This window comes from Dromiciops gliroides, chromosome 1 (genome assembly GCF_019393635.1).
Source record: "Dromiciops gliroides isolate mDroGli1 chromosome 1, mDroGli1.pri, whole genome shotgun sequence".
Lineage (NCBI taxonomy): Eukaryota > Metazoa > Chordata > Mammalia > Microbiotheria > Microbiotheriidae > Dromiciops > Dromiciops gliroides.
Window position 1 is genome coordinate 51,854,249 of NC_057861.1, and position 26,659 is coordinate 51,880,907.

The window sequence follows — 26,659 nt, forward strand, 5'->3', positions numbered from 1 at the left end:
CATTGGCAAATTTCTAACAAGGAAACTTTACATTCACTGTCTCTACTTCTTTACCATCCATTCACTTCTTAACCCTTTGCGTCTGGCCCCAACCCCTTGACTGAAGCTGTTCTCTCCAAGATCATCAACATTCTCTCAATCGCTAAATCCAATGACTATTGATAGAATACTTTTATCAATATTCATCTTCCTTGATCTTTTTGGACCTTCTGAAAAAGCTGATTACCTCCCCTTCCTGGACACTCTCTATCTCCTGGCCTTCAGTGATAACAACAACAACAACAACAGGATAGTAACTTGAATCTGGTTTGATTCTATCTTAATCTCATTAAAAATAAGATGAGAAGAATGAGATAAAAATAATTAACAACCCAAACCAAAATGATAACAATTTATAATAAACTGACTAATGCATGTTCAAGGAAACAATAGAAACTGTGCAGTATATCATACTAGTTTACAAAAATTTAGCACCTACTGGATACCTAGTGAACACAATCAAGTAGTTAGATTTATACATCAGAAGCTTGATATTCTTCATTAAGCTAATAGATTACAAGTCCCAAGCACTAAAAATATAGGCCTTAAATTATCTTTGATAATCCAGCAAATAAGCCATACTTGAACCACAGAATTATCACAGATAAAACTGTTGCCTATAATTATCAAGACATAACATTGATCCTTAAAAAATTAAAAACAGAATTCACTTTTAACAGACAAACAGACACTGCCATACCAAATACTTGCAATCTCCAAACTAAATGGAATGAAAATTTTTCAAAAGGTAAAGATCTAGGTGAAGAAATAAAAAACACGTGAGTACAGGATGAGGGGCATGCTGTCCCAAAGAAGCTTTCAGGAAGTCTACAGAAGAGAAGCTTATAGCAATATACTTTTATTCAATTACAAAAAGCAGTGATTTTATTTCCTTGTGTTTCAGCCTGCAGAACATTAAACATAAAAAACACTAGCAGGACTAAGACTTGTCCCCAAAGGGCTGCTGCTATATGAACCCCCATGAAAACGACAAAAAGAATGAGATGATGATTAGAATAGCCGATACTGATGTAGGACTGCATTGATTACTGCCTCTAATGACCAGGTGAGTCAAGTGCCATGGTTTGTCTCATTTCACAAATGAGGTTCTGTGACTCACAGTGACACGGTGGTACAGGGATCAGAGGATAGAATTTGACAGGATTGGGAGGACTTGGGCATGAATCCTGATTCAGCAGCTGGCTTACTGCCTAACTGACCCTGGACAAGTGAGACCATCTCTTTGGGCTTCAGTCTCCTTCTCAGTCAGATGGGGGAGATAGATTAGACAACCTCAAAGGTTTCTTCTGTTCTAAATCTATCATCCTATAATCGATGATCCTAAGATTTCCTCAGTTACATAAATCGTGAAGTAATTCCAGCCCAGGTCTTGTTGACTCCAAATCCAAATCAGGGCTTTTTGCCTTACGCTAGTGCCCACCTTTAGGTTTATGGAGTGCAGTGCACTGATCATGTGACCCTTACAAGCACTGAATGAGGCAAGTCCTTCTGACACCATCGGTCAGCCTACACAAAAGGCAGTCCTGGATCTGCTTCTCACCAGCCAGGACCCAGCTGAGTCCCTTGGCCATTTGGCCTCCATTTGCACAACTGTAAAAATGGAGAGGATAAGATTCATACTCCTTCCTTGGCAGGATTGTTGTGCAGACTGTAAACTACACAGTGCTATGGGATATAAGCTGCTATTATTACTCAGTAAAACATTCTCCTTCATCTCTCTCTACAATTCTTTTTATCTTTTCTTCCCTCTCCCCTTCTCCTTGGAAAGGAGCAGTAAAAAACATCTATAGTCAAATGTAAACTTCTTGAAGGTAAGGTCTGTTTTGCTTTTACTTTGTTTTTGTTTTTTTGTAGGTTTTTTTTGGTGAGGCAATTGGGGTTAAGTGACTTGCACAGGGTCACACAGCTAGTAAGTGTCAAGGGTCCGAGGCTGGATATGAACTCAGGTCCTCCTGAATCCAGGGCCAGTGCTTTATCCACTGTACCACCTAGCTGTCCCTTTTGCTTTTACTCTGTATCCACAGCAGCTAGTACCAGGCCTGGTAAACAACAGGCATTTAATGAGTGTTAGCTGCTGTTGAACCTTGGCTATGGGCTTGGGCAAGTGTACCCTGACTTACTCAGAGTGGTTAGTGTAGTCCACTGCAGAGACACACTGGTTCTGGTTCTGGGACCAAGCACAGTAAGGGTCTCGAGCTAAGATGCAATCCACACAGTGCAGGTATCGGCCACACACAGCAACAGGCACCTGAACCACCCGACTAGAAGAGGCTAAATACAAAATGCCCTGAAAATACAAAATAAATAGATCAGGATTTGATGGGTGTTGGTCAGAGGCCTTTGAGGAAAATTTGCACACACAGGTTGTTGCTCACATTAAAAATATACCAATAATAGTATATGAAGATAATGGAAAATTATTTTGCCATAAGAAATGATGAGAACAATTTCAGAGGAACCTGGGAAGATTTATTGAGCTAATACAGAACCAATTAAGTCGAAGGAGGAGAATAAATTATACAATAACAACAGTATTGTAAAAAAACCTAAAAACTTGAGAACTTTGATTAATGCAATGTAATGATGAAGCCTGTTCCCATCTCCTGTTGGATAATGGACTCAAGGTGGGGAATGAGGCAGCATTTCTGCCCATGGCTAATGTGTTTGGTTTCATAGTGATCATTTGTTGCAAGGCTTCTGCTGTTCTTTTTGTTCTGTTTTGGTTTTTTGATTGCAGGAGGGGCTTAAAATAACTAATTAAAAATTTTAAATCTTTCTCCACAGATGTGTTGCATCAACAACTGCTTAGCTGGTTAGAGAATTGTGTTAATAAAAATCATGCAAATGAATTCAATGGGCCTTCCTGAAGCACCTCCCTGACATGTGCAAGGCTCTGGGGAGCAGGCAAAAAAAAAAAAAAAAAAGGTCAAATGAAGTCACATGGACTTATCTCTATGATCATCAAGTAACTCAGCCAAAGCTTCTGACCCTGGCCCCAGACTCTGGTCAGAGCCTGACCTTGCCCTGAGGACCAGCCATCCAGTCATTCTGCTGCTTACAAAGGAGTGAGGAGACAGCATAGGGATGAATCAGGATAAATCTGTCCCTGTGTCCTGAAAAACAACAACAGTTCAATGCTAATGTGATGGTGGGTCAGTAGCACTTACATATAAGGAGAGGACATGACTATTATAGTTTATGTTTCATAATGCAAATAGAAAAGGCTGTTTATGTTTCCAGAGCTGCAGACAGGGATACTTTTTCACCTGGGTCAGGGAAATGATTCCAGAACATTCTCCCTAAGACTCATCACTCTTTGGCTTCTCAAAATCATTTTCAGGGATTCTGCCTTTACTGTCTCCCCCTTCCTTTCTCCCAGACTCGATGGTGACTACTAGTCCTGACTTCTACCCACCATTCTTCACATGGAGTCTACAAGAGGCCTTTCACGCTCCAAGTTGTTAGTGCTCCCCCACCTTGACATTACCTTGTCTATGTTTTGTTTTCACTTAGCTATGAATCGTAGGTCAGCAAGTGATCATAGATTTAGAGACAGAAACAAACTCAGAGGTCGCTGATCCAAACTATCATTTTTCAGATGAGGGAACTAAGGTCCAGAGAGGCTAAGGAATTTGCCCAGGATCACTATGATTCCAAGTGTCTGAGACTTGGTCAAATTCAGGCCTTCCAACTAAAGTCCAGCATTATCTGCTGTACCATACAGTATCCCTCGAGTAGGCTCTAAGGACCATTTCATTCTTGTCTACCACAGTACCTCTCCCAAATGAGGCAGCTGATAAACGTTTGTCAAATTGAATCAGAGGGAACTGACTTCTTTTTTTCTCCACACATTGCCAGGTATGCCACAAAGATTTCTGGATGATTGGTCCCTCTGCTTTGATTTTCTCCCTTAATTTGTTATTCCTCTTTCCTCCTGCTTCCTTCTTATGAGCCAGTAGTCTATGGGAGTACTGAGCTCCGCAGGTCCGAGCTTTCAGGACCACTAAGGTTACCGATCTCTGCTTGTTGGCTTTCTTGTATTAACTTGGCCTAATGCTCCTAATGCTTAGGAGAATGAATTATGTAGTTGGAACCCAGAAATACTGGTCTCGGGATTGCTGGGATACAGAACCCTCTATGCATAAGGCGAATTTTAGAGCAAAAGAGAAGACATAAATCCATTTTTATATTAAATAATCTTGTACATGATCCATACTTTGGATGTGTACATCATCTCATAATCAGTATTTTAAAGGGAAAAATCATTAGCATTTTTCCCACAGAATTCCTATGCATACAGTATAGAACACCAGAGGTCTTCAGATCACAGTCTAGGAAATGCCTGAAGAACAATAAAGTCATTTCAATTCACTTCAGCAAACAGTAAGCACCTACCATGTACAAGGCATTATATGAAAATCTGTGAATCCAAGACCAAAAATGAAACAGTCCTTGCTCTCCTGAAGCTTATACTCTATTTGGGCATATCACCATACACACACCAATGAATAAACAGAAGATATTTTGTGGAAAGAGAAAGCATTAACAACAGGCTTCAGAGAGAAGGTGATATTTAAGACAAATCTGGAAAGATTAGCATAAGGGAGGGAAGAAAGGAGGAAGGCAGGGAGGAAAGGTGTGAGGAAGGGCAGGAGGGAAAGAGAAAGGAAGGAAAGAAGGAAAAGAAAATGTGCTTCATTCTGTATTCTGAGTACATTGGCTTTCTATCTTCTGATAGAAAGGTGGATAGCACCAGGAGTCCTTTGGAATGGTAATTGGTCATTGTGATGATCAATTACTAAGTCTTTCAAAATTGATTATCTTTGCAATATTGCTATTGCTCTTCTGCTTCTCCTCACTTCATTCTGCATCAGTTAGTGACATGGTTAGACCTAAGCCTTAGGAAGATGATTCTGACAATGAGATGGAGAATAGATTGGAAAGGGAGGAGCCTGGAATCAAAGTGATCAATGAGGAAGCCATTACATTCCTTCAGGCAAGAGGTGATGAGGGCATGAGTGTGACAGTTTTGTGAGTAGAAAGATGACAGATACTAGACATGTTATATTTAACAAGGCTCTGAACAAAGTGTGTTCCTATCAACTGGGGTCTGTTTGAATAGACTGTGGCATATGAGAATAATGGATTATCATTGTGCTGTAATAAATAATGAATGTGAGAAATTCAGAGAAACTGGGAGACTTGAGTTAACTGATATAGAGTAAAATAAAAAACAAGAACAACCAGAAGAATGATATACCCAATGACCATGACCATCAAATGAAGAGGTTACTAAAAGGAAGCCAAATCCTAAATAAGTGAAGAATCAATAATGATACAAAAATCACAGTCATTTAAAAAAAAATTTTTTTTTCAGGGCAATGGGGGTTAAGTGACTTGCCCAGGGTCACACAGCTAGTAAGTGTCAAGTGTCTGAGGCCAGATTTGAACCTGGGTACTCCTGAATCCAAGGCCGGTGCTTTATCCACTGCTCCACCTAGCTGCCCCCACAGTCATTTTTAAACATAGTCAATGTGCTGATTTGTTTTTCTTGACCGTATAAATTTGATACCAGAGGGCTTCTATTTGAGGAGGTGAGGGGAAGTTGGGTTAATGTATTCTGACAGACATGAGAGTGAAAGACTTCTAGGAGAGAAAAGAGCTCTACAGTTCTGGAGCTGTGAAATGACTTGACACATGTGCCTCACTTCTACTGTACTGTTTGTGCTCACTTTTTCTATGGATACTGTGTTTTGGGGGCAGAGTGTGCCCAAGTTTCTGTGGAGAAATAAACTATGTCACCTTTGTAAATGTCTTGGCTAAGAGTGAATGGAATCTTTTTTTTTTTTAGTGAGGCAATTGGGGTTAAGTGACTTGCCCAGGGTCACACAGCTAGTAAGTGTTAAGTGTCTGAGGCCAGATTTGAACTCAGGTATTCCTGACTCCAGGGCTGGTGCTCTATCCACTGCGCTACCTAGCTGCCCCGAATGGAATCTTTATATAAACAAATGTTGAAAACTATCTCTACATGTAACTGGAAAATAATAAAATACTTTTATAAAAAAAGAAAAGCAAAAGGCTTCAATAAAAAATTTTAAAGTATATAAAAAAGAGTGAATGGAATCTAATGGGAAGCATACCAGTCAGAGCTAATGTTCTAGGTCCATTAAGGGCTATGCCTTAGAACCCAGAGGAAGTACCTGCCCTCCAGAGTAGTCTACATGATGTACTATGTCATTAAAAAAACCTTATTATATGAATAAAAGGAGTTCCCAGAAATAACAGAGATTATCTTGTTACTTAAAAACCCAAGGAATATAACCCAGGAAAAACAAAGAGAATGATAGACATTCATCAGTCTGTCTTCACAGATGAAAAGAAATTCTAGAGCATCTACTTCAGGTTTTCAATGACTAGAATGAAAAGCATTAAATAACAGACAGGTGGTCAAGAGGCTGATGGTACACAGTACAGTCATGATTTTAAAGTAGGAACTAGACTTACTTTTTCTGCTGACAATTTGAGAGAATGCACAGATTCTGGTGTCTGGAACAGTTGCAACTCCTCCACAATGAACATATCCCCATCACAGTTGAGAGCTTTGTGCAAATAGCCATTGTCTACACGACACCAAATACATTTAAAATATATGAAATAGGCACTAAGCATATAATTAATAGCCTTTAATGTCACTGAAATTAACATTTAATGTTGAGGCAAAACTTTAGAAAAAAGGAAGAAATGGAAGCAAAAAGAACTTCATATATATGATTAAGTCATCGTGCTTTTTGGTTTTTATTTTACTCTATATCATTTAACACAAGATCTCATGTTTCTCTGAATTTCTCACATTCATCATTTATTATAACACAATGATAATCCATTACTCTCATATGCCACAGTTTATTCAACCATTTCCCAGTTGATGGGAACACACTTTGTTCAGAGCCTTGTTAAATATAACATGTCTAGGATCTATCTTCTCCTTTCTATTCACACAACCACACTGACCACAAATCTTGACCCCAGTAGGATAAAAAAATATTACCCTTAATGATTGGTATAACCAATAGAGCAGGAATTTAGTTGAAAATTCTTTTTGTATCAAGAAAAGTAGCATCAAAACCATTTTCTCATAGTTGTGAAAATTTCCTTAGATTAAGAATTCCTATCCCATAAGTCTTTTCTGAAGAATCACTTACCTGTGGCTAGGAATAAGACATCATAGGCTCTTTTATCCAGACCAATTATTCTGTCTACCACAATCTTAGTATATATTGAGCCTCTTTTCAGTAACACTGGCATATGCCCAATTGGATGAAGTGCACTGTCCAATAATGGGTGGTCTCTCACAAACTGGAGGGTTTTATCAGGCAAATTAAGAGAAGTATTATATCCGATGCTCCGAGCAAAATTGTTAATGCACTAAAAAAAAGTACAAGAGATGTAAAATTACTACCAATTTCTTATTTTGCACCTGTTCAAAACAAGATGTCTATAAGGTACTCAATTTAGAAAGGCATAACTTGTAGAAAAGAAGCAACATTTGTTATGTGGAATATTCAGTAAAAACCTACAAGCTATAAGCATTTATTACCTCATAAAAAGAAAATTGAAATAAAGGTAAATGGAATGCAGATAGGTGGGCCTGTAAACATAAAGCCTGTTGTAAGATTGTGTAGGTCTTTTTCTCTTTAAGAAAGAGGGGGGGTGCAGCTAGGTGGTGTAGTGGATAGAGTGCTAGTCCTAGAGTCAGGGGGACCTAAGTCTGACCTCAGACACAAGTTGTGTGGCTCTGGGCAAGTCACTTAACCCCGATTAGCTAGAAAGAAAGGAAGGAAGGGAGGAAGGAAGGAAGGAAGGGAGAGAGGGAGGGAGGGAGGAAGGAAGGAAGGGAGGGAGGAAGGAAGGAAGGGAGGGAGGAAGGAAGGAAGGGAGGGAGGGAGGAAGGAAGGAAGGAAGGAAGGAAGGAAGGAAGGAAGGAAGGAAGGAAGGAAGGAAGGAAGGAAGGAAGAGAGGGAGGGAGGGAGGAAGGAAGGAAGGAAGGAAGGAAGAGAGGGAGGGAGGGAGGAAAGAAGGAAGAGAGGGTGGGAGGGAGGGAGGAAGGAAGGAAGAAGGAAACAAAGACAGACAAAAACCCAAACACACATATGCTTGGTCGCCTGGGACACAGGAGACCTGGGTTATAGTCCAGATGTTTCACTAACTTGACACACAACCCTGAGCAGATGACCTAATCCCTCTAAATCTGTATTTACTCAACTCTAAAAGGAATGGTTGCACTATATAATTTCAACTGCACCTTACCATTCCAAAGGTCTCCGAGCCAGGAGCCAGGGATTTTTTTTAAAATTAATAAAGTATTTTATTTTTTTCCGTTACATGTAAAGATAATTCTCAACTTTTGTTTATACAAGCTTTACAATTTCAGATTTTTTTCCCTCCGTCCCCTCCCTCCCCCCTCCCCTAGACAGCAGGTAATCTGATATAGGTTATATATATATATATATATATATACACATAATAACATTAAACATATTTCTGCATTAGTCATGTTATAAGAGAAAAAATCAGAGCAATGATGAAAAACCTCAAAATAGAAAAAACAACAGCACCAAAACCAAAAGAAATAGTATGGTTCATTCAGCATCTATACTCCGCAGTTCTTTTTTTTTTCTTTTCTTGGATTTGGAGATCCTCTTCCATCACAAGTTCCCTGGAACGCTTCTGTGTCATTGCATTGGTGAGAAGAATATAGTCCATCACAGTAGGTCAACACTCAATGTTGATGATACTGTGTACAATGTTCTTCTGGTTCTGCTCATCTCACTCATCATCAGCTCACGCAAGACCCTCCAGGTTTCTCTGAACTCCTCCTGAGGAGCCAGGGATTTTAAAGAGAAGTTTAACATATATCTCCCCTTGCATACTAAAAGGGAAATCTTCTGTCACTCTCTTTGAATGAAATAATGTCAAAGAATCTCAAAACTTCAGTTAGAAAGGACCTTGGGATCATCTGGTTCAACTTACCTTTGAGGGTCTTTCTAATTCTGAGATTTTATGCACAAGATTAGCCAAGAAGGGTGTCTAGACACCCCATAGAAGGCTAACAATTTTATCAGACTGTACTGAGGGTCTGTCTGCTCATGGGGAAGGCTGAAATGATGCCTTAGTTGTAAAAGCCTTCTGGAGATATGCTAAAGGCTATAAATGCCTCCATCCCCTTGGCACTCTCCATGATTCCGAGGAGGTAGGCCCAACTGTCCTACTATGAGAGTCTGGAGAACCAGGCAGGGTTTTTCTGAAGCTCAAGAAATCTTGGAGGTAGTGGGCAGTGGAGTCAGTGGGAGGCAGAGCAATGGAGAAAGAGGTGTGAAGAGTAAGAGAAACTAAGATTATACATGCCTCTTCACTAAAGCATGACCACATCTGCACTGATGTAAGGCCTTAGGGGATATGGGAAGAAAGCCATCTCAGAATTACTAGTTTAAAACAGTTGTGCTATTTATTTCTCAGGGGCGTGCTTCCCAAGGTTAAGAGTAAACAAGGAAGAGGGGGCAGCTAGGTGGCGCAGTGGATAAAGCACTGGCCCTGGATTCAGGAGGACCTGAGTTCAAATCCAGCCTCAGACACTTGACACTTACTAGCTGTGTGACCCTGGGCAAGTCACTTAACCCCCTATTGCCCCACAAAAAAACAAAAACAAAAACAAAAAGAGTAAACAAAGGCTTCTTCATAGTTTTCCATGGCTAGTGACAAAAAAACCATCTGGGAATACTGATAATACTAATAAATGATATTTTTAAAATACAGGGAAAGTCAACTACAACAACATTGTTTTCTATTCTGTAAAAGCACTGAATTAAGATGCAAGACCATTTTACAGAGATCTTTTGAATACTTTAGCAAATACAAAGCCCCAAATGGAGTCCAGGATAGACTTTGTTCAAACTGGTTTCTGCTCTATAGTGAACACTTAATTCAAGAGGTCCCTTGTACTTTAAGCAAGTCAGTGAAAGAAAGGAGACCCAGGTCTATTTCCAAAACATTATGACTGTAAAAATTATGCCTTTAGGGGCAGCTAGGTGGCACAGTGGATAGAGCACCAGCCCTGGATTCAGGAGGACCTGAGTTCAAATCCAGCCTCAGACACTTTACACACTAGCTGTGTGACCCTGGGCAAGTCACTTAACCCCAATTGCCTCACCCCCCAAAAATAAATAAAAGTATGCCTTTAGGGGGCAGCTAGGTGGCACAGTGGATAAAGCACCAGCCCTGGATTCAGGAGGACCTGAGTTCAGATCCAGCCTCAGACACCAGACATTTACTAGTTGTGTGACCCTGGGCAAGTCACTTAACCCTTATTGCCCCACAAAAAAAAAAGAAAAGAAAAAAGTATGCCTTTAATATGTAAATGTGACTAAAATATATAAAACATATGTGGTCTTAATACCTAAACCAAGGAAAAAGAAAGAGAACTATAGACCAATATTATTAATGAATATAGGTTCAAAATATTTAAATTAAACCTGGCAAAAAGACTACAAAAATTTATTTTTTAAAATCATTCACTATGATCAAATTAGGATTATATCAGGGATGCAAGGATGGTTCAACATTAGGAAAACAATGAACACAAAAGCATGTTAAAAATAAAAAATATCTAAAACCACATGATGTTATCAATCGATGCAGAAAAGGTCACTGACAACACTAATTTATGTCATGCTCACTTCTAACCTGGTTCCATTAAGTAGGCTGACATTCTAAGTTCTATGCTTTAAGTTGCTCTTGACTTGACTCGGTGTTTTTAACCTCTGCCGCAGTGGCCTTCTCATGCAGTGGGTTCCTTCATTCCTATGGTCCCCTCCTCTGAAGCTAAAACTGCCATTTGAGAAAATGCCCAAGCCATCTATGCGCATTTTTAATCTTGTTCTACTCCTGATTCTTTGAACTTTGCCACCATGTCACACCCAGCACTTGGCACAGTGCCTGGAGGTCTATTAGATCATAGTTAAGTACTTATTAAATGCTTTTTCTAATGCCAAAATCCCTCAAAGCATAGGCATAACAGGACCTTTTAAAAATATAAGTAGTTATCTAAAACCAAAAGCTAGCATCATATGTTTTGGGGAAAGACTGGAAGCTTTTCCAATAAATACAAGGGTAAAGCAACGATGCCTTCTTTCTTTGCTCTTATTTGATATATTTCTAGAAATATTGGGAATAACAATGAGACAAAAGGGATAAATTAAAGGTATAAAGATGGGCAAAGAGGAGACACTATTCCTATTTGCTGATGACATGATAGTTTACTTAAAAAAATCGTTGAGTATCAGCCAAGAAACTAATTGAGACAATTAATAGCTTCAGTAAAGAAGTATACAAAATAGCCCCACAAAAAGTGATTAAAATGAAACAAGGTATATGTACTATTATTGTGGGTGCCAAAAGACCTAAATTCTAGTTCCATCTGTTACTAACTTGCTATGTGACCTTGAACAAGTAACCTTACCTTGTTCTATTAAAAAAGTCTCAGTTTGCTCATTAAGACACCAGACTAAATGACCTCTAAGGTTGCTTTCAATTCTGATATTTTATGTTCTAAGCACCCTTCCGAGGCTGACATTCTATGTTCTGTGCTGTGAGTCCTAAGTTCCCTTCCAGCTCTGTGAGTCTATGATTATTACTATACTGTTTTCTTCCCTAAAGGAAATAAAAGAATATTTACAGCACCAGGTCGAGGGACAGGAACTTCTCCTCTGTACATCACCCACTTAACATGGGAATTTTCCATGGTTATAAGTCCTTTGTATTTTCCCTTGGAGAAAACATCTTGAACTGTTTTCATACTGTAAGCACAAACTGCAGTGGTATCCAACTTCCCCCTAGGAAAATGCAGGGGGAAAAGGAAAATAGAGTGAATTACAATTTTTGCATCATTGCAGGAAGGAAGTGTGCTAAAGCTGAAATAACCTCCCAAGGAGCACATCGCTACCTGTTTTCTTTGGCCACGTTTTAGCATCTACTAAAAATAATCTTCCTATTTAAAGGAAAAGGCATGAAAGGTCTTTTAGATGCCTTGTGATGTTATTTTAAGTCCCCAAAGCCCCATACTGCCTGTGACTATGTCTGCAGAACTGTATCGGTCAGTTGCTTGTAAGGGTATCTCCTCCAACTGCCTACTATCTTCTGTTCTCCTGTGGTGAGATAAAGTGAATTACAGCTACCCTGCTATGCGCTTGGGAATCATGCTTTTCCATAGGAAGACAGGTGGGTCTTAAAGAGTGCAGTAATATAACACTGAAGATGGTACTGGGAGAAGAATGATGGGTGTGGATTCCCACAACTTGAATCCTGGCTACCAGTATGATCTTTGAACCAGTCATTTCCCTTTCTCTCATTCTGTTTCCTGATCTGTAAAACAAAAGAGTTGGACTAAGAGTATGATCCTTTATAATGTTGCTATTTTCTACTGTCCAGCTAGGGCACATTAGAGGAAGCAGGCCTTGGTCAGATGGGGAAGGGACTAAAGATCACGAATTTGAAGATTAATTCAGGGAAATGGGGGTGTTTAGTCTGGGGAAGAAAATGTCTTTTTTTGGGAAGTAATCAGGGTTAAGTGACTTGCCCAGGGTCACACAGCTATAAGGATTTGAGGCTGTATTTGAACTCAAGTCCTCCTGACTCTAGGGCCAATGCTCTATCCACTGTACCTCCCAGCTGCCCCAAGAAGTATTTTTTTTGTTATCATGTTGATTTTAATAGATTAGAGTGAAAACATAGATAAGTCACTTAACAAGTCTCAGTGCCCCAAGTACCCCTTCAAGACTATAAGTTAAAGACAAACTGCAGATCCAGTGCCTAATTAACCTATTTCTTTTTTTTACTCTTGAATAGAATTTTATTTTCCAAAATATATGTAAAAACAAATTTTAACATCAATTTTTTAAAAAATTGTGTTCCAAACTTCTCTTCCTCCTCCGTTCCCACCCCCACCCACTAGAACTCAAGCATTTCAAAATAAGTTATACATGAGTAGTCATGGAAAACATTCCCACATTAGCTAGGTTGTGAGAGAAAACAGTCAAAAACCCCCCAAAACTCCAAGAAGTATTTTCTTAAGGGAAAGAGGGAAAAGGGAAGGGAAGAACATAATTACTGTCCTCAAGTACTTTGCCCTATGGAATAGACATTAGATGCTGAGCACAGAACTAGAGGCAATGTGTGGAAACATTAGGTGTAACAGTTAAGGAAACACTTATTAAACAGTAAGAGCTACTCTCCAGAAGCAGAGTAGGCTGCCTCAGAAGGCAGTGGGCTCCTCCTTGTTGGAGACGAAGTAGAGACTACAAGACTCCTTGTTAGCAGTGTTGTGGAATGGATTTCCATTGAGTTATGGGTTGGATGCTCAAAGGACTATAAAACAGCATTCACTTTGACCCAGCAATACTGCTACAAGGGCTGTCCCCCAAGAAGATCAAAGAAAAAGGAAAAGTACCCATATGTACAAAAATATTTTTGTGGGGGCAAAGAACTAAAAACTGGGCATATGCCCATCAATTGGGGAATGGCTGAACAAGCTATGATACATATATGTGATGGAATACTATTGTCATGTAAGAAAAGATGAAGAAGATGGTTTCAGAGAAACCTCAGAAGACTTATATGAACTGATGTGAAGTGATATGAGCATAACCAGGAGAACAATCTACATAGTAACCGGAATATTATGAAGGAAAATCAACTAAAGATTTAGCTACTTTGATCAATACAATGATCCACCACAACTCCAAAAGACTCATGATGTAAAACGCTACCTCCAGATAGAGAACTGATGGATTCCGAATACAGAATGAAGAATACTTTTTCCTTTCTTAATGTGAAAATGTTTTGCACAACTATATATGTACAAAGGATATTTTATTTCTTGTCTTCTCAATGGGCAGAGGTGGAATGGAGGGAGAATGTGGAACTAAAATTTTTTTTAAAGTTATGGATAGGGTTAGGCCTGCTGCCCCTTAAAGTCAATTCCAACTCAGATTCTGTGATTCTGTTATGTGTGAAGGACCCTTCCAATCCTAATAGTCTATATTCTGAGGTTCCTTTCCAGCTCTGCTATACTTTAAGGCCCCTCCCAGCTCTTACCACTCTGTATTCCATGTTTCAAGGTTCCTTCATTTCTGGTTTTCTATATATTCTCTGGCAAAACAATAATTAATCTCTTAAAGTGCTTTTCTAACTATCGTTTAATTAAAAACAATTCTTGTGGAAATAATCTAATCTCATTGATAAACAACCCATCTTGAACTATACCAGCTTTTTGGGGACACAAGAAAAAGCTCTATGTCTTACCACTGCTGCAAAAAAATCCCATAAAATATAGTTTCTCTCCAGTTCCCTGTCTTAAGTAAAAAGACATCCTGAACAATGTTAAAGTGGAAATCTGACTCTGGAAGAGAACAGATGAGGCTGGCTTTTAAAAATGATGTCCATCTCTTTTGTAACAGTCGTTTTCCTCCAAGGTCACCCTATAGGAAAAAAAAATGGCCCAACTCAGAGATAACAAAGATTATTGTTGAATAACAATGGAAGATGATAAAATGTTTGGATGCAAACAAAACCACAAACACAAACACAAATTCAATGGTACTATTATCCTAGCCCATAGTACAATTTAAAATTTCTTAGGCAGAAGGAATATATTTGCCTGACCCAATAATAATCAAAATTCTGGAACCAAGATAAAGAATGACCCCAAAGACCAAAAAATGAGTTAGAATGGAAGATGACTGGGAAAGGCACAGTGCTAAGTCAGAACCAGAGGACTTTAGAACAAGATAGGACCTTAGAAATCATCTAATTCAACTTCTTTTGTAGGAGGGGAAAATGAGGCCCAGAAAAGTGATGTGACCTGTTCTAGGTCACGGAGATTTGGTGGTAAAACCAGAACTAGATTCCAGGTAACAAGGCCTGCCAGTGGCTACATATGCTGAAGAATGAGAACAAAAACTATAGGACTTTAATTAACACTGAGCTCTATGGGAAAAAATTAGTAACTAAGAATCTTTTATTTTCCTGGTATGCCACTGACATAGACGATGTGCTCAAAAACATCAAGAAACAGATGATGAATCCCCTCCCATTCCCCATTGCATAAGCCTGAATCTGTGAATGATTCAATTTCTGGAATAATGAAAAACGTTTAGGTTTTCTGTGCTTATACATACAATGATATGACAACAATGTTAACTGATAAAACAAAAAGAGGATGTTATATGAAATAATGATATGGAGTAGGGGGTGGAGTTATTTTCATAGGAATAATGTTAGCGATAAATGGAAAGGAGAAAAACAGAGTTTCTAGCTGAATCTCCTCTCTTTTCCTTTTACTTCTGTCTTATCTTTCCCTCCCTTCTCCTTCCATCCTCTCTCCTCTGTTTTACCCTCCAGAAGGACACAAGAGAAGGTTTTGAGGGCTCTGTGGAAGGGTTTGGCTATTATGTCTTAGCTATATTATCATGAAAGACTACTGACTGGGTGTATGCTTCTCTGTGTTCTTTGTTTACAGCATGAACTGGCCTAGGGATCAGTCAAATCATCATGAATCAACTGAATACAACTTCTGTGTTCAGGATGTTCTTTGCTTGCTCCATACACAAGTTTGTTCTCTGTACAAATAAGCAAAATGGCTTCATTACCAATTACTCACTTTACAGACACGAGCAATTCTTGAAACTAGAGGTTTCTCATAGAATTCAAATTCGATAGCTGTTTCAGTGAAGAATACATAAATTTTGTCATCATCTCCATCAGCATTTCCCTCGCTCTCTTGTATTAAATCCATATGAACAAATCTGGGCTCTGGAACAAAGAAGCCACATGTGTTACTGTACAAATTTTATTACAACCCAGGAAGTGAAGCCAAAACAGATGGACTATTTACCTTTCCTTGATACTGTCCCACACTCTCTTGTCTCTGGGTTTTTGCTCATGCTGTTTCCTATTCCTGGGGGCTGCCCCAACCATTTCTTGCTTTTGAAATCCTACCCATCATTCAATGCCTAACTCCAGTGCCAAATTCTCTATGGAGTATTCCCTGTTATCCCTCAGTATAAGTGATCTCTCCTCCAATTTTAAGGTCTTACAACTCTGGAAAAATATAAATTTGTATAGAATGCTAGAATTGCAAGTAACCTTCAAGAATAGAATATCAGAATTAAAAGGAAATGAAAAGATCAGAACATAAAATGTTTGAACTAGATTATACCTAATTGACTCACTCCCCTATTTACCAAAGAGGCTCTTCCAAACCTTTTCATTCCTCCTCAAAACTCCCAAGCCATCCCTTTATACCTTTCCAGCTTAGGACTTCTCTTCATACTTCACTGAAAAAACAGTCAGTTCGCTAAGAGTTCCTTCTTCCCTCTCCCTCAGCTCACATCACTCAGACAGATGTGCTATTTCTGCCACTACCTCCTCCTTCATCCCTGTTTCACACAAAGAGATGTCAATGCAAACCCTTCTATCTACGCAAGTGAACCTATTCCATTCTTCCCCTCCTAGCATCTAGCATCCCTATTCTTTTACTATTCTTTAGCCTCTCTCTATCTACTTGCTACTTCCTGGCTGCCTATAAACATTCCCATGTCTTCTCTATCCTTAAAAACCCCTCCCTTGATCCATCCATCCCTGTTATTGTCCTACAACTCTCTTCTCTTGCATGGCTAACTCCATAATAAGTATATAATCTATAATCAGTACCTCTACTTCCTTTCCTCTCACTTTCTTTTTAACTCTGAAGTCCATCTTCTGACCTCATTCAACCATAACTGCTCTCTCCAAAGTTACTGAAGATCTCTTTTTTTTGTTTTTTTGTTTGTTTGTTTGTTTTTGTTTTTTTTTTAGTGAGGCAATTGGGGTTAAGTGACTTGCCCAGGGTCACACAGCTAGTAAGTGTTAAGTGTCTGAGGCCGGATTTGAACTCAGGTCCTCCTGAATCCAGGGCCGGTGCTCTATCCACTGCACCACCTAGCTGCCCCTGAAGATCTCTTAATCGACAAATTTAGTGGACTCAATTCTCATCTTTCTTGACTTCTCTGTAGTTCGTCACATTTTCACTTTGTTCTTGATCTCTCCTCTCTAGGTTTTTACGACACACTGCTATTTCCTGGTTCTACTCCTAGATGACTGCTTTTCAGTTTCTCTTGGATCTTGATCCAGATATTGCCCAATAACTATAGATGTTCCACAAGGCTCTGTGTAGACTCTCTTCTCTTCTCATCCTATGCTATTTCACTTGGTGATCTCATAAGCTCTCATGGATTCAGTTATCATCTCTGTGCTAATGATTCTCAAATCCCTAACCTCTCTTAAAATCCAGTCTCACTTCTCCAATATCTATTGGATAGCTTAAACTGGATATCCTGTAAACTTCTTAAACTCAACATCTCCAAAAGTGAACTCCTTGTTTTTTTAAAAAAATCATTATTTATTGATTTTAACATTCTTAAAAATTGTTTTGCATTTTAATTTCTCTCTCTCCTTCCTATCCCTCCCCCATCCCTTGAAGGCAACTATACACGTAAAATTATGCAAAAAAAAAATTCCATGTTATCCATGTTATAAAAATCCCCTCCAGAATAAAATAAAATAAATAAAAACAATGAAAGCAACCAAATTATGCTTTAATCTGTATTCAGATTCCATCAGTTCTTTCTCTGGAAGTGGATAGCATTTTTCCTTTACTTTAGAATTGTCTTGAATCATTGTATTGCTGAGAATAGCGAAGTCATTCACAGTTGATCATCATATGAGATTGCTGTTGTTGGGTACAATGTTCTTCTAGTTCTGCTCACTTCATTTACATTAGTTTATGTAAGTCTTCCCAGGTTTTTCTGAAACCATGCTGCTTGTTGTTTCTCATAGCACAATAGTATTCTGACACAACTGTATACTAAAATTTGTTCAGCCATTTATGACAGAAAAGGAAAATTAAAAAATGCTGGAGAGAATATGGAAAAAGTGGAATGCTTAATGCCCTATTGGTGGAGTTGTGAACTAGTCCAGTCATTCTGGAGAACAATCTGGAACTATGCCAAAAGGGCTATCAAACCCTTTGACCCAGCAATACCACGACTAGGTCTGTATCTCAGATCAAAGAAAAAGGAAAAGGACCTATATGTACAATGACATTTATAGCAGCTCTTTTTGTGGTGTCAAAGAATTGGAAATCAAGGGGATGTCCATCATTGGGGAATGGATGAACACGTTTTAGTATATGATTGTGATGGAGTACTACTGTGCTATAAGAAGTGATAGAGGGGGTGGTTTTGGAAAAGCCTTGGGAGACTTATATGCACTGATGCAAAGTGAAGTGAGCAGAACTTGGAGAACATTGTATACAATAACAGCAGTATTATATAATGATCAACTGTGAAACTTAGCTACTCTTATGTAAAGAATTGTTATTTGAGGTTTTTATGACCCCATCTTTTGGCTAGAATTTTTTAAAAAAACCTTGGTGTGCACACTGGCCTCTGGGGCTCCGCAAACGGCACAGTGCTCCACCCACTGGTTGTAGCCATTGCCATGGTGCTGGCACCTCACTCATCACCACTCACTGACGCCTACATGGGCCTGGCAAAATTATAATGATTGGAAGCCTAGTGAGGGAAATCATGTGACTGTCAGAGCAGCCAGCCAATTGGCTGGGGGCTGTGTGTGGTCAGCCTGAGGTCTGCTGGGAAGAGAGGAGGTTTTCCACCATTCTAGCTTTAAGCTGGAAGGTGACAGGATGCTGTTGTGTGTTCTCAGCTGATTCCTGGGCAGTGGTGTTATTCAGATTGTATAATTTCCCTTTCCCCATTTTATTTCATTTCCCTTGATCCTATTGATCCTGTTTGTGTGGTTTTTTTAAGTTCATTCTTGTTAAATAAATCCTGCTCTGTTTTGAGAAAGGCTGTCTCCTTCCTTGCCCCAATATTGCAGTGAGCCACTTAGCTAACACTCCCCAATTAAAAATTGGTCCCCACAGTTTTGGCGAGCCAGCCAGGAGTTGATTAACCTAGTGAATTTCTTTACACATATCAAGACAATGATCTAAGGCAATTCCAAAGAACTCATGATGACAAATGCTATCCACCTCCAAAGAGAGAACTGATGAACTCTGAATGCATTTTGCAGCATACTTTTTAAAAACTTTATTTTCATTATTTTGTGTTTTGTTTTGCAATGTTGCTAATGTAGAATTATATTTTGCATGACTTCATATGTATAATTGAAATCAAAGTGCTTGCCTTTTCAAGGAAGGGTGGAAGGGAGAAAGAATTTGGAATTCAGAAGTTTAAAAATGATTGTTTAAAACTCTCTTACTTGAGGGGCAGCTAGGTGGCACAGTGGATAAAGCACCAGCCCTGGATTCAGGAGGAGCTGAGTTCAAATCTGGCTTCAGACACTTGACACTTACTAGCTGTGTGACCCTGGGCAAGTCACTTAACCTCAATTGCCTCACCAAAAAGAAAAAAAAATCCTCTTACTTGTAATTGGGAAATATTTAACAAAATAAAGAAAAATAATACTAAAACTTGAGGGAAATAATTTGGACACTATGATATTTGGTGCATATGTTTACTATTGATATCACTTCATTGTCAATGGTACCTTTTAGCAAAATGTAGCTTCCTGGATCATCTCTTTTAATTGGGTCTATTTTTGCTTTTGCTTTGTCTGAGATCATGACTACTATTCCTGCTTTTTAAAAAAAAATTGTGATTATTTATTTGTTTGCTTATTTATTTATGCATACGTGGGGCAATGAGGGTTAAGTAACTTGCTCAGGGTCACACAGCTAGTAAGTGTCAAGTGTCTGAGGCTGGATTTGAACTCAGGTCCTCCTGAATCCAATGGCAGTGCTTTATCCACTGTACCACGTAGCTGCCCTTATTCCTACTTTTTTTAAAACCTCAACTAAAGCACAATAGATTCTGCTTAAGGCCCTTATTTTTACTCTACTGTTTCAAGTGTGTTTTTATGAAATATGGTTGGATTCTAGTTTCTAATTCATTCTGTTATCCACTTCTGTTTTATAGGTGAGTTCCTCCTATTCACATTTACAGTTATGAGTACTAACTGTATTTCCTTTCATCCTATTTCCCTCCTCTTTATCTTTCTCTCTCATTTTACTCTGTCCTTCCTGAAAAGTCTGTTTTGTTTCTGACCACTGCCTCCCTTATTCCACCCTCCCTTCTATCTCTCTCTCTCCTTCCACTCCTACTTGTATGTCTTTCCCTTCCTACTTCTCTGTTGGGTGAAATAGATTTCTATACCCAACTGAATATGCATGTTATTCCCTCTTGGAGCCAATTCCAATGAGAGTAAGGTTTAAGTATTGCCTATCCCCCTTCATTTTCCCTTCCATTGTAAAAATTCTTCCCTGGAAACCTCTTTTATGTAAGTTAATTTTCCCCATTCTCCTTCTCCCTTCTTCCTTCTTTCAATACATCCCTCTTTCTCACCCCTTCATTAAAAAAAAACAACCCATAACATCATAGTCAACTCACATCATTGCCTTTGGTCTACTCATTCTAACTGTCCTAATAATGAAAAAGTTGTTAGGAGTTATAAACACCATCTTCCCATATAGGTATGTAAACAATTTAACCTTATTGAGTCCCTTATGATTTCTCTTTCCTGTTTACCTTTTTACATTTCTCTTGATTCTTGTATTTGGAAGGCAAATTTTCTATTCAACTCTGGTCTTTTCATCAGGAATGTTTGAAATTTCTCTTCATTAAATATTCATTTTCCCTCCAAAGGATTATATTCAATTTTGCTTGATAGGTTATTCTTGGTTGTAATTCTAGCTCCTTTGCCTTCCAGAACATCATGTTTCAAGCCTTCCACTCCTTTAATGTGGAAGCCCTTAAATCTTGTGTGATTCTGACTGTGGCTCAATAATACCTACATTGTTTCTTTCTGGCTGCTTGCATTATTTTTTCCTCGATGTGGGAGCTCAGGAATTTGTCTATAATATTCCTGGGAGTTTTCATTTTGGGATTTCTTTCAGAAGGTGATGGATGGACTCTTTCAATTTTTATTTTACCCTTGACCTAGGATATCAGGACATTTTCCTTGATTTTTTGAAATATGATGTCTAGGTTTTTTGTTTGATTGTGGTTTTCAGGAAGCCCAGTGTTTCTTAAATTATCTCTCCATGATCTATTTTCTAGGTCAGTTGTTTTTCTAGTGAGATAGTTCACATTTTCTTTTATTTTTTCATCCTTTTGATTTTGATTTCTTTTATATATCAAGGATTTATTATCATCATCTTGCTCAATTTTAATTTTTAAGTGATTATTTTCTTCAGTCAGCTTTTGTACCTATTTCCCCACTTGGCTAACTTGTCTTTTTAAAAATAATAAACATTTTAATTTATAGTTTTGGGTTCCAATTTTTATCCCTCTTTCTTTCCCCTCCTCCCTCCCTGAGGCAGCAAACTATCATATATGGGTTATACATGCATGATTATGTAAAACATTACCATATTTGTCATTTTGTACAAGAAAACTTGAATAAAAGAAAAAATGAAAGAAAGTGAAAAATAGCATGCTTCAGTTGGTGTTCCATCAATATCTGTTCTTTCTTTGGAGATGGATGGTATGTTTCATTGATAGTCCTTTGGGATTGTTTTGGATCGTTGCATTGCTGGGAATAGTTAAGTCTTTCAAAGTTCTTCAAACTATATTGCTGTCTCTGTGTACAATGTTTTCTTGGTTCTGCTCACTTCACTATATATCAGTTCAGAGAAGTCTTTCCAGGCCTTTCTGAAATCATCCTGCTTGTCATTTCTTATAGCACAATATTATTCCATCACTATCATATACCACAGTTTGTTTAGCCATTCCCCAATTGGTGGGTATTCCCTTGATTTCCAATTCTTAGCCACCACAAAAAGAGCTGCTATAAATATTTTTGTACAAACAGGACTTTTTCTCTTTTTGGGGATGTCTTTGGGATATAAACCTAGCAGTGGTATTGCTGGATCAAAGGGTATGCACAGTTCTATAGCCCTTTGGGCATATTTTCAAATTGCTCTCCAGAATGACTGGATCTTTTCACAACTCCACCAACAGGGGATGAGTGTCCCAACTATCCCACACCCACTCCAACATCCAATATTTTCCATTTTTGTTATATTTGCTGCTCTGATAGGTGTAAGGTGATACCTCAGAGTTGTTTTAATTTGCATTTATTTGATCAATAATGATCTAGAGCATTTTTTCATATGATTATGGATAGCTTTGATTTCTTTGTCTGAAAACTGTTTATATCTTTTGACCATTTATCAATTGGGGAATGACTTGTATTTTTATAAATTTGACGCAGTTCTCTATATATTTGAGAAATGAGGCTTTTATCAGAGATATTTGTTTCAAAAAATCTTTTTTTGGGGGGGTGGAGCAATGAGGGTTAAGTGACTTGCCCAGGGTTACACAGCTAGTAAGTGTCAAGTGTCTGAGGCCAGATTTGAACTCAGTTCCTCCTGAATCTAGGGCTGGGAATTTATCCACTGAGCCACCTAGCTGCCCCCGCACAATTCTTTCCCAGTTTTCTAATTCCCTTGTAATTTTGGTTACATTAGTTTTGTTTGTTCAAAAGCTTTTTAATTTTATATAATCAAAATGATCTGTTTTACATTTAATATTATTCTTTATATCGTCTTTGGTCATAAATTGTTCCACTGCCCATAAGTCTGACAGATAAATGATTCCATACTCCCTTAATTTGCTTATGGTATCATAATTTGTATTTTTGTGTGTGTGTGTGCGCGAGGCAGTGAGGGTTAAGTGGCTTGCCCAGGGTCACACAGCTAGTTAAGTGTCAAGTGTCTGAGACTGGATTTGAACTCAGGTCCTTCTGAAAGCAGGGCCAGCGCTTTATCCACTGTGCTACCTAGCTGCCCCCATAATTTGTCTTTTTAAGGAATTTTTTTCTTCAGTGGATTTTTGTGCCTTTTATTACTTGACCAGTGTTGTTTTTTAAGGCATTGTTTTCTTCAGTATTTTTTGTGCCTCTTTTTACCAAGCTATTGACTTTCTTTTTACAATTATCTTGCATTACTCACTTCTTTTTTCCTCTATTTATTTATTTATTTCCTCTTTGATTTTTAAATTCTCTTTTTGAGCTCTTCCAGGAATTCTTGTTGGGCTTATGTCCATTTTACAGTTTGTCTTTAAGGCTTTTCTTGTAGCTGTTTTGACATATTTTCCTTCTGAGCTTGTGTCTTGATCTCCCCTGTACCATAGGAGCTTTTTATGGTTAGATTTAAAAAATTTTTATTTTTTGCTGTTTGCTCATTTTCCCCAGTCTATTTCTTAACTTTTATTCTTATGTTAAAATTGTGCTCTGCTCTTGGGGTGGAAATGGCATCGTCCCAAGCTTCAGGTTTTTTGTGCTGCTGTTTTTAGAGATAGTTCTGGGGGTCTGTATACTTTCAGTTCTTCTAACCTATTATGATCCAATAAAAGGTGTGGTCATTACCCTCCTGGCCTCTTCTTTGGTCTTTACCCAGTAAGGGACCTTGCTCCTCTGTAGCCACAAGTGCTAATGATCCTCTTGGCCCTGAGACTATGAACATGTCCCCTGATCTCCTGTGGTTGTAAGTTCTAGTGATCTTTTTTGCCTTTCTCCTTGAGACTAAGGCCCCTTCTCCCTTGTGAGTAACCATGAACACTCTTCTCTGCCTTGGGACTGTGACCAGGGCTTCTGAACCCCTGTGGCTACAAGTGCTAGTGTTCCTCTTTACTCTAGAACTGAGAACCAGAGGGCAGATAGGTGGAGCAGTGGATAAAGCACTGACCCTAGATTCAGGAGGACCTGAGTTCAAATCCAGCCTCAGACATTTGACACTTAGTAGCTGTGTGACCCTGGGCAAGTCACTTAACCCTCACTGCCCCGTAAAAGAAATAGAACTAAGAACCAGAACAGCGTATGGGCAATACTATTGGTTCCTGCATGCAGTGACAGCAAAGGGTTCCCTGTTAATCTCTTTGTGGTGTTTTCCAATTCCTTTACTGCCTACGGGCTGAGAGCTCCTGAAGTTGCTGCTGCTGTCACAGCTACTTCCAAGGCCTACTATTGGTGCTGTAGGGGTAGTGTTGTCGTGCTACGCACTGTGCTCCATGTCAACTTCCACCCTGGTGTCACAAACCTTTTCTGCCAACCTCTCTAAGTTGTCTTGCGCTGGAAAAATGTCTTACCTTGGCCTTTTTTGTTGGCTCTGTCAACTCCAGAATTTGATTTGAGGTTTTGTTTTAAAATTGTTTGGAGGGGAATGTTGAAAGAGTTCAGCTAAGTTGCTGCCTATGCTCTGCCATCTTGGCTCCTCCCCTCCTCATTACCTTTCTCCCCATACCTTCTCTTCTTCCAAATTTCTCTATTACTATGATGACACCACTGTTCTCTCAGTCACCCTAGCTCACAACCTAGCTCTCTCTCACTAACCCATATCCACTGCATTGCCAACTACTCTTGATTTTACCATAGAAATTTCTCTTCTCTCTGCCCCTTCTTTCTGCCGACACAGCTGTCACTCTATGGCAGGCTCTCCTCACCTTATGCCTAGACTACTGTACCAGTGTTCTAGTTGGTTTCACTTAAGTATCTCTCCACTCCAGTCTGTGTCCTCTATTCAGCTGCCAATTATCTTTCTAATGCCCAGGTGTGATCATGTCATCCCAACCCCAAACTCTATAAACACCAATGCATACCTATTACCTTCAAGATCAAATGTAAAATCCTATTTTTAAAGCCCTTCCTACCCTGGCCCCCTTTCTTTTCTTCCATTCTTCTTCCATCTTACTCCCAGTTGCAACAGCCTTCTTGTTATTCCTCACACAAGATGATCCATCTCCTGCGTCTATGCCTCTTCTCTTGCAGTATGTCATGCCTGGAATGCTCTTCCTTCTTTTATCTACCTCCTGGCTTTTTTCAAGTTTCATCTCAAATCCCACCTTCTGCAAGAGATTTCTTCTTCTGGTTTCCCTCCATACTAGTGCCTTCCCTTTCAGTTTACATTCAATTTACACTGCACAAAACTTACCAGTACAGAGCGGCCTCCCCCATTAGAACGGCTCCTGGAGGACAGGGACGGTTTTTGCTTTCCTTTGTATCCCTAGCATTTAGCATAGTGTCTGGAACATAGTAAGAGCTTAATAAAGGCTTGTTGACTTAACTTATTGACTTGGAAAAAACCTTGGCATATAGAAGATTAAAACTAGAAGAACCTTTTGACATAGAACACAAAATTTCTGAGAGAACAGAACAAAGAATCTCACAGGATTATCTTGTACAATTAGATTCCAAAATTCATAGAAAGTGAAAATAATCAATGCAGTTCAGATTTAAACAAAGACATGTTGTCCTTAGTTCTACTTTCCTTGGATAGAACTACTTCAAGTGCTAGAATAAGTTGAGTAAATGTCTTTTACCATTCAACCAAGATGTTTTGAATTCTGTCCTTAAATGATTTTCTAGTCCTCGAAATATAATAGGTTCAGTTCCCAAAAAGTTGTTGTAAGTAGCTGAGTAAAGTGCACCATCTGTGAATAAATGGGGAAAACAAAGGTATAGAAAATATTTACTAAAACAATAAAAATAGTTAAAATTCATCAGAACAGTAAAAACTTGTGGGATAAATTCCAGGAAAAAGAGGTCATAATGTATTAGATTAGAAAAGATCTTAAAACATAAAATATGAAATGTAAGAGCTAAAAGGAACCTTAGAATTAACTATTGACAAACTATTGGCAAAGAATGTCAGAGATGGGCGGGACAAAAGAACAGAGTACCAGAGGTAGAAGGGCTTTCTATGAAATCCAGGAATATGAGGAATTTGGACTTAGAATACAAGAGAGTTGGCACTAGAAGGGACCACTGAGGCCATCTAGCTTAATCTCTACCTAAACAGGAATTTCTTCAACATATCTCAAAACTGTGGTCATCCAGTTTCTTTCTGGAGTGCTTCAAAAATAGGTAACTTACTTTCTTCCAAGGCAGACTGCAATTTTTGGACACTTCTGACTGTTTGAAGTTTTTCATTATATAGTACCAAAATTTGTCTTCCTAGAATTCCCCTTCCAATTTACCCCCACACATAACTGCTTGTTCACCCACTTATTTCTAGTTCTTCCCTCTGAGTCTAAACAGAGTAAATCTAATCTCTGTCTTCCATGTGATTATTCTTCAATATTTGGAGATAGCTATGATGTCCTCCCTAAAATTATTCTATAAATAACAGGGAAGCATCGAATTGTAATTTAAATGATTAAATTTAACAATTAAAAGTGAGGTTCTTTTCTACCAACAATCCTCCCTTCCTTTCCCTTACCATTTTAACATATACGCACACACACACACACACACACTTTCCTGTGTCTTCATCCCTTATGAAACTTTTTTCACTCTCAGAAGCCATATTGTTGACTTTGCCTCATAGTAACAAAGTTGGATTCCTTTAAGGAATATTATGGGATGGCTTTATCATTTTAAAATAAGATATTTCTTAACTATGTCAATAGTATGACCTTTGACTGGGGGT

At 38.6% G+C, this 26,659-nt stretch overlaps 1 protein-coding gene across 2 annotated transcripts in view; it reads right to left on the reverse strand.

Moving 5' to 3' along the window:
• The window catches only part of LOC122735443 (semaphorin-4E-like), a 60,005-nt gene that overhangs the window by 9,076 nt on the left and 24,270 nt on the right, over positions 1 to 26,659 (reverse strand). For both annotated transcript variants that reach the window (XM_043976991.1, XM_043976992.1), the window contains 7 exons: positions 25,551 to 25,661; positions 15,773 to 15,924; positions 14,416 to 14,591; positions 11,792 to 11,948; positions 7,263 to 7,485; positions 6,565 to 6,680; positions 2,181 to 2,347 (listed from right to left, as the gene is read on the reverse strand). In XM_043976991.1, the coding sequence (XP_043832926.1) occupies positions 2,181 to 2,347; positions 6,565 to 6,680; positions 7,263 to 7,485; positions 11,792 to 11,948; positions 14,416 to 14,591; positions 15,773 to 15,924; positions 25,551 to 25,661 (1,102 nt within the window). The remainder of the gene's footprint in view (positions 1 to 2,180; positions 2,348 to 6,564; positions 6,681 to 7,262; positions 7,486 to 11,791; positions 11,949 to 14,415; positions 14,592 to 15,772; positions 15,925 to 25,550; positions 25,662 to 26,659) is intronic.